At 40.5% G+C, this 8,254-nt stretch overlaps 1 protein-coding gene across 1 annotated transcript in view; it reads left to right on the top strand.

The window, feature by feature from the left end:
• LOC138023258 (neuropilin-2-like) overlaps positions 1–2,314 on the top strand; it is a 35,690-nt gene extending 33,376 nt beyond the window's left edge. Inside the window, exon 3 of the mRNA XM_068870277.1 lies at positions 1,917–2,314. Coding sequence (XP_068726378.1) covers positions 1,917–2,314 — 398 coding nt within the window. The remainder of the gene's footprint in view (positions 1–1,916) is intronic.
• The last annotated feature ends 5,940 nt before the right edge of the window (positions 2,315–8,254 follow it).

Here is an 8,254-nt window from a genome sequence, read left to right as displayed (position 1 = left end):
GCGTCTTATGTAAGCCGGGGCTTATTTTCTCTCGTATAAACGGCCCTATTGTTGCGTCGAGCAGAATTGTTGGGCGTAATGTTGATCAAAGCAAACTCAATCCAACCCTTGATCAGACAAAAAATGTTGAAAGAACATCTTCTAACATGGGTGGCCAAACAGTCGCGATAGCGTCGCACCGGTATCGCGAGGTCACGGGTTCAAACCCTGTTGAAGTCCTGAATTTTTCAGGCTTCTCTTCGCAATTGCTAAAATTGCGTCCATAACTGCGAGGATCATAGCCTTACTTGATTTCATATCCGCGTTTTAGTATATGTCTACGATTCATTTCATATATCATTTCGTTTATTCAGTCGAACAATGTCGGATAGAATAAAGTTGGAGCGTTGACTCCAACTTTGTTCGATACTTTGGCCAGGACTTTAGAGCGACCTTATCGAATTTGCCCAATATGAATCTAATAAAATTGTAACAGATGCTGTGAAAAGCACAATAGGGTAAGGCGTTTGATTCACAAATCATTACTTTATTATAAGATTGTTCATAATCTCACTCCTTCCTACCAAGTAGATCTATTGCCTACAAGAGTTTGCGAGCGAACTCAACTTTCCTTAAGGTCTGCTCTGAATTTCACTATCTTTCCAGCTCGTACAGAACGTCTCAAACTATCCTTTTCTCCATCAACAACCAAAGAATGGAACAATATTATGCTCAACTTAGGTCACGCGACAGTATAGGAACATTTAAGAGGGAGCTGTCCATTCATACATGTATGCGTTTGGACGCTTTTTCCATGAACTATTACTCATATAGAATTGCGGTAAAAGTTTCTCCTGTCTGCTTGTGTGGACAAAGTATTGAAGATATAAGTCACTTTTTTCTTCATTGTGCTATAAATTCTGCCCTGAGAACTGACTTGCTGGCCTCCGCTGCTCGAATTGTTCCTGCGAAATGGGATCGTCTCTCAGGGAAGGAGAAAGTTGGGTTGCTTTTTTTCCGTTATGTTAATTTGATAATAACAACAACAACAACAACTGTATTTTGAATTGTGAGAAAGTCGTAAAGGGTTTATAGTGAATGTCGTTATTATGCAGAAGGGCATTGGCCAGTTGATATTGTAAGCTATAATTATTATATAGAACTTTTTTCAGTTACTCATGGGCATAGGGTTTGCGTTATGATTGGTTAAATTTAGCATACTAATACTTTTAAAAATAAAAAATAAATGTCAGAAAACCCTTTAAAATACGGTGAGAAATAGCTAGGAGCTAATGCATTTCGACAAAAAGGGAAAGACACATCCGTTGCTTCCGAGAACGCGCAAGCAGCACGTAATTATCAAGGCAGATCCATGTTGTAGGTGCTGTGGTCCATCCTGGTCTTGTTGTAACAGACCACTCCATGTGATAATAATGTATGAGCTATTTTGTTGTAAACAGCTGTGTATATCTCTTTTTCGACGAAACCTCTAATGCGGCCAATAATGCTAACACTACTTACCACCTTTTTGCACGCATAGTTCGTGGATGAGTGCTTTCTCTAAACCAGAACAGTGACTTGCAGACAAATTTGTGTTCGTCAAGGTCACCTGCGAGTTGCTTGGCACAGTTAATCCCGGATACGGGGCGGTAATTTTTGGGATCGTCTTTTGCACGTGACTTGTGAAAAGGGGTCACCTTCACTTTTTTACCATGCTGCAAGGATCACAGTTTGTTGAATAGTCAAATTAAAGATTATAGAGTGTGGGGTAGCAAGAACATGGGCTCCATCTTTAAGTAGCCGAGATGGACTCTGGTTAACCTTCCTTACTTTTAATTATTTACGTGTCCTTATGGTATTGATGATGAACACGATAACGATAAGGATGATGAGTATGATGTGCTGATAACATGATTGTGTTCCAATTCCTATCGTAGAGAACATTGTGGCGGGGAAGAGCACCACCCAATCCTCCATATATAGTGACGATTACTCTAATGGCACATCAGACAAAGCAGTTGATGGGAATCCTGACCAGGAATTTAAGAATGGACACTGCTCACGTACTTTAGAAGATGATCCAAGCTGGTGGCAAGTGGATTTGAGCAGTCCTGTCCAGGTCTTTGAAGTGCGCATCATCACTGGGAATTCGCCCTCGTCTGACGGGTCAAATGTTACAAGGAATAAAGTCTACAGTATAACATTGGGTGAGAGAAACACTTGCAGAAATCTGCTGTTGAAAAAAAGTGAACTGAGCCATAAATTTAAGAACAAGAGACTTTTCAAGCTTGATTCCAAGAGAATCATAAGTTATATGTTTTGTTATTTACTATAAAGATTTACAGATTTCAAAAGTTTTTTGTGTGCTCCAATTAAGAATTGGTTCGTGGTTAGTGTGCGTATATGGAGTTGTGGAAGTTATGAGAGCACGATAGAGGCGTAAGAGTTGCTCGAAGCGATAGTCGAGAGCAACTCTAGCATCTTGTGTGCGCTTCGAACTTTCCAAAATATCAAGACGAAAAGCCGCTTAAGTGATTAAATTCATAATTCTCATCATGGGAAACAAAAGCAAGTAAACATTTTATTAGCTAATTGAAAACACACCACCTTGAAAAACAAGTACACTGAAATTGGTGTGAAAAATACCCGGAACGTTTGATCTCCTTTCAAAAGAACTGACTATCGATAAAAACGATGTGAAAAAGAATATGTCTTTAATCTATAAAAGAAGTGACAATTTCCTTCTTTAAAAATTATTGTTTTTTTAAGGGCGTTTCAAACAGCATTTGCACTGGATTGTGCAGTTGGTGAAAATGGGATAGCTTGGTGTCACGTTTTCTTGCGTGTCCAGCAAACTTAGTTTCTTGACCTCAATGGGAAAAGTATGAAACCTAAAGAAGAATAAAAATTGATTTTTTGGTCACAGTGGCACTTTAAGTTTAGCCTATACTCATTTGGACAAAGGGGCTAGTTTTCAAAACGTCAGCTTGCTATAGCTACAACAAGTTGCAAAATTGTTGAGACACTTTCATTAAAAAACACCTTTTCTAACTTCCAATACTCGGCGTATCTAGAATTTAAACCTTTCCCACTTCCTCTCCCCTCTCCCCCTTTCAATGTTGACTGCTTAAGTTCCCAACATTTTTTTGTCTCGCTAGCAACACTGATAAGGGGGGGAGGGGGGCTGCAGTGTGAGAGATAATAGGGAAATTAATAACGCCCGAAGAAGGTGAAGTGTCTCCACTATTTTTGCAACTTGTTGTCTGATTGATTGCAATCAATTTGCCAGTCCGGATTTGAATCCTATAGGGAAACGTTTCAACGTAGAAAAGCAGGAACTAAAGAAACAATCATTAAATATCGTATAAGCTCTGAAACATTTCAGAAGTTTGCACGCGAAGTGCAAAGCACATTGTACCAAACACGAAAGGATATTAGGGACTTTAAGATAGTACACGACGGTAGACTGGGACGGTTAGATGAGTGTCATGTCACGCAAAATCCCCGTGACATTTGACCGTCGTGCTTCTGGGACGGTATGTTTTCGCGGGGTTTGTCGTCGTGGAATCTACGGTGAAAACGGTAAGAATTCATCCATACTTATTCGCACTATTTTAGTCTTTTCCTTTATTATGCATTGAAAACTGATCAACCAATGGGTTAAATGTGCATTTGGTTGTGTTTGTCTTGATTTATCCACCGCTGAAATGAAAAAATCTAGCGAAAATTATGAGTTCATTCATAGATATCACTCGGCCACATGGCCGCTCAAACCAAAATTTGCTTGTTCTCAATGTAACGTTATCCATAATCCACCATGACACAGGAGGAAAGCAGAAAAGAAAGGTAAAAGTGATAATTGTAGCCGCATTTTTTGTTTATGAACCAATTCCCGTCTTTCTCTAGTCTGAACTCGGATTCACACTTGCTAGAATCCAAGGAATCTAAACAAAATGGTTCAAATTCCCAGTAAGGATAAGAGGATTCATTGATTCGTATTCATGGTATAAAATAAGAAATTCCTCCTCGCTAATTGAACCTTCTGCAATAGAAATTACAAGAGAATTTCTCTCCTCTTCAAAAGACATGTTTATTTCACCGTCCTACGGTCGTGTTGGCCGAATCTTAAGTTAAACATTTTCGCGCCTTTCTACCGTACTCGTCCCAAGTCTCCGGTATACGCATCCAACCGTCCCAGCCTACCGTTGTCCACTATCTTAAAGTCCCTATTAATTATTGACATACGGTAGCATCGATTTTCGAGTGTTTGATCATCGCTAACAGAAGACTCCGTACCAAATACTAAAGCAAGCAAAGTATTTTGCACTGCAGATCTGATGCTCCGAAAGTTACACATGGTTCGTATTATGTAACACAATACCATTTATTGTGTTTCTTGGTGACGTCAACCGGGATGGTGGCGTTACAGTTGAAAATCGTATCTTCGAGGAAACAGCACAATTCAACTGGTACTTTCTTTTCTAATCAATCCAATACATTACCAGGTGATTCGTAATAAAGCTCACACAGTTAGAAATCCTGTACATATCGTTTATTCCATTTACCAACGGTCTACCATCCAAGCACGGTCTACCATCGCAACAGCAAGAAATATGATATCATATTATTTTCTCTGTGAAAAGTTGTGGTAGACCGTGTAGACCGTTTCATATAAATGTCATAATGTGTAGCCGGTACAAATTTGTTCACTTTTTTATCTCATTGTAAAACAAATCTCGCCAAGGATTTAACAGAATCGGGTGCTTTCTTTTGATCATTGTGCTCAGTTAGTCATTCCAAAGAACATGGAATTAGCCTGTACCCGACACGTCACTTAGAAGACTTGCTAGTAAGCGTTACCGATCCCTTTTCTGGCAGCAGACTAGCCCGAAAGCAATAAGTAATGTTACGAATGGATTTCTATAAAAATGTATCTTTGTATAACAATGTTTGCTAAGAATTGATTTTTCGGAAAGTGGATGTTCCCTTTAAATGGCATGCGATCGCAGTTAAAAGAGAGGTTATGTCTGTCTCTCATTCGTAAATAACAGCTAATTTCGTACATGTTGCGCGTGCTTTAGATGTCACGTGTCGACCGAAATATAGGTGTTTAAGGCAAATTATTTCGAAATCGGTTCCAGGATATTTCTAGCGTACCTTAAAAAGCAAAAGGATGGAAATCACACCTTTTCGTGTACCAAATTATGTGTATGTTCGACTTGACTCACAGAAAGCACTGAAATGCCTTCAAATTACGTCATACCGAAACCCCGCCAAAATCCAGTTTATCGCTGGCCATTTTTCATTCACAGCAGATAAGAGAATTAAACCCTTTTTTTTGGAAACACCTTATTAAACGCAAACGATAGACGCCTCGCCGTTCCAATAAACAAAGTGACCCTACGCCAATACAGCGACAACCAACTCAGACAAAAAGCACCTTTTCTAACTTCCAATACTCGGCGTATCTAGAATTTAAACCTTTCCCACTTCCTCTCCCCTCTCCCCCTTTCAATGTTGACTGCTTAAGTTCCCAACACTTTTTTGTCTCGCTAGCAACACTGATAAGGAAGGGGGGGGGGGGGGCTGCAGTGTGAGAGATAATAGGGAAATTAATAACGCCCCAAGAAGGTGAAGTGTCTCCACTATTTTTGCAACTTGTTGTAGTTCAACAAATTAACCCAGAAAAACGAAAATAAAGGAATTTTTTCACTTGAATTGCAGGCGACAGCTTCAATGTAACAAATAACCCAGTTTGTGCACGATGGAATGGTTCATTTGAACTGGAAGCATCACTTGTGTGTCACATGAATCCGCCAAGGAGTGGCAGATATGTTGGCATACTCACAAGCAGAAAACAGTTCCTACAGCTCTGTGAGGTTGAAATCTTTTCAAAAGGTGCTTCAATGTTAAGTAAAGCTGTGGTAGAACTGGTGTACATAGCATTATAATATTTTCTTCCCGTGTAAGACTGACACACTTCTACCCTGCATCTGGTCGATTCGGGAAACCTCCTACCCAAAGTCCTCGGGCTTTTTGGTCAGCGGGTGAGACCCCGGAAAGAGAACGGACTCCATTTTCCCAGAAAACGTGGGTTTCCGGTCTTATTGCGCATGCTTAAGTTTAAACGGAAGCAGTAAACAACAGGAAATAAATGGCGGGTTGAAAATGTTTGAGAAACAAAAAGTTTAGTTTTACACACCATTAAAGAAACTGGAGTATTGATCATTGGCTTGCTGTAAAATACCCTGCGAGCAGTTGGTTTCTCGTACGCTTCCCGAGAGAGAAAGCACTGTGAGCAACCATTAGTTTCTTTGAGTGAGCCGCCGTCCAGCGCCAAGGACGAATAAATCAAATTTGAACTGGTAAAACGAGTTATTAAACTTGTTTTGGCGCTTGCGAAAGCGTTCAGCTACGTAGCTGCTGCGTTTGGGTGAGCCCGCTGTCTAGTGATTTCATATTTTCCCCACTAAATAAGACGAAATGCATCACGTGAGGTATGACGTACTTCGCACATCCTCGATAGAAAATTTAACGGTAGCTCGCAGTGGTTTCTCTGTAGGGAAGCGTAGGAGAAACTAACTGCTCACGGGGTAGCTGTAAAAGCGAGTGAAGATGAAACTTCTGACGCTTTCGATAAGTGTATTTTAGTGTTTCAGCGTGGATTCCAACGCGACGAATACCATCGTGCAAGCAACACGATCGAAAAATTTTTGTGGAAACGACACCAATGTCCTTTTCTACCACACTTTTATGTTTCCGTTATTCTGAATGGCTTTGGCAAGACCTTTTTCCACGGATTTCTTCCCAGAGAGACTGATGTAATGTTTTCCCACGGTACGTTTACAACAGTAACGGTAATCAGTTTTTAGCAGCGTGAGAAAATTCCCGTGCTATAAACGGTTGCTGTTTGTTAGTCGAAAGAGTTAAGCCGCTGCTTAAAGACACTGTTACACGTTTAAACTTTAAGCCTGAACTTATGTGCAACGGTGCAGCAAAAAAAGTTTCAGCAGACTTCGCACCGTGTAACAAAAGGTCGAAACTCGTTCGGGAACGTTGAAAATGGTCTTGAAATGTTGTTTACATGGCCTTAGCCGATTTCTGATTGGCTTACGCAGCGTAGCGTAACAAGACTGATCATTGAGTGAGACCAGTTTCACAAAGTGGTGTTACATGGTTAAACTCCTGTTTTTATCACCACTGCGATTGCTGCGACCGTTGCAGAAGTAGAAAGCGGTTCTACTTTTCGTGAAACTTGTCTCGCAACGGAAGTTCAAAAAAGTTTCACGAAACCGTCTATGTTACACGGTGCAATGCCTCCTGAAATTTTTTTTCGCAGCGCCATAGCACACAAGTTTCAGGTAAAAGTTCCAACGTGTAACAGCGACTTAACAGTGGCTGTAGACATTTCAAACCACGACGTTTAATTATTTTTGTGATTTATATATTTCTCGAGGTGCTTTAAGTTAGGGGAAAACAACGACGGTAGAAAAAACAAACAGCACTGAAGCTAGTTTTAAATTTCGAATCTCCCTGCAAATTCTGGGGTTTCCGGTGTGGTACTTCGTTATATTACTTCGTTGTATTACTACCAACTTCCTGTCGGACAGTCATTGTTATGCAAGCGTCCAATAAAGAAATGTTTAAGTCTATCATCCCAGAGTCTCTCCGGGGGCTCACCCGCTGTCCAAAAAGCTCGAGGACTATGGGTTCGAGATTGGGAGCCACCAAATCACAAAATTCCACTGCGAAAATAGGTTCAAATGGCGTGCTGATCAAGATCTCGGCATTTTACACAGAAGAGTCTTTCGCGGTTGGCCGTAACGTATGCCGTAATAATAAAAAGAGTATAGCATGAACAGCTGTGATCTGCTGTAGCAAGGCCGAGTGATTAAAGTTGTAGTGGAAATTTCGTTCATGTCCATCCCTTATTTGATCTTGTGTTTGTGGTAAGTAGTATTCCTCGCTTACATACGGCTGCATATCATTTGCATAAAATTTGCATATTGGAAATTATAGAGTTTCCATGGGAATGGAACCTTATTAAAAATGGCGGATTCGATGCAAATGAGGCTGGAACCTCATTAACATCCGCCATTTTGTTTTGGTGGGAATCGGTCCATACTAATGAGCAGCAGGAGTCCTTAAATGGGTGTAGCACCGGAAGTCCGCTGCAATTGTCACGCAAACCGGAAATCAGGCCAACATCACGCAAAATGAAAGTTTATTGGCAAACCCTAATTTTACAAGTGGGAACGTGTGGGGGTCCGAGTGA

The sequence above is a fragment of the Montipora capricornis genome, chromosome 11 (genome assembly GCF_036669925.1).
Source record: "Montipora capricornis isolate CH-2021 chromosome 11, ASM3666992v2, whole genome shotgun sequence".
Lineage (NCBI taxonomy): Eukaryota > Metazoa > Cnidaria > Anthozoa > Scleractinia > Acroporidae > Montipora > Montipora capricornis.
This window is presented reverse-complemented; position numbering and strand designations above follow the sequence as displayed.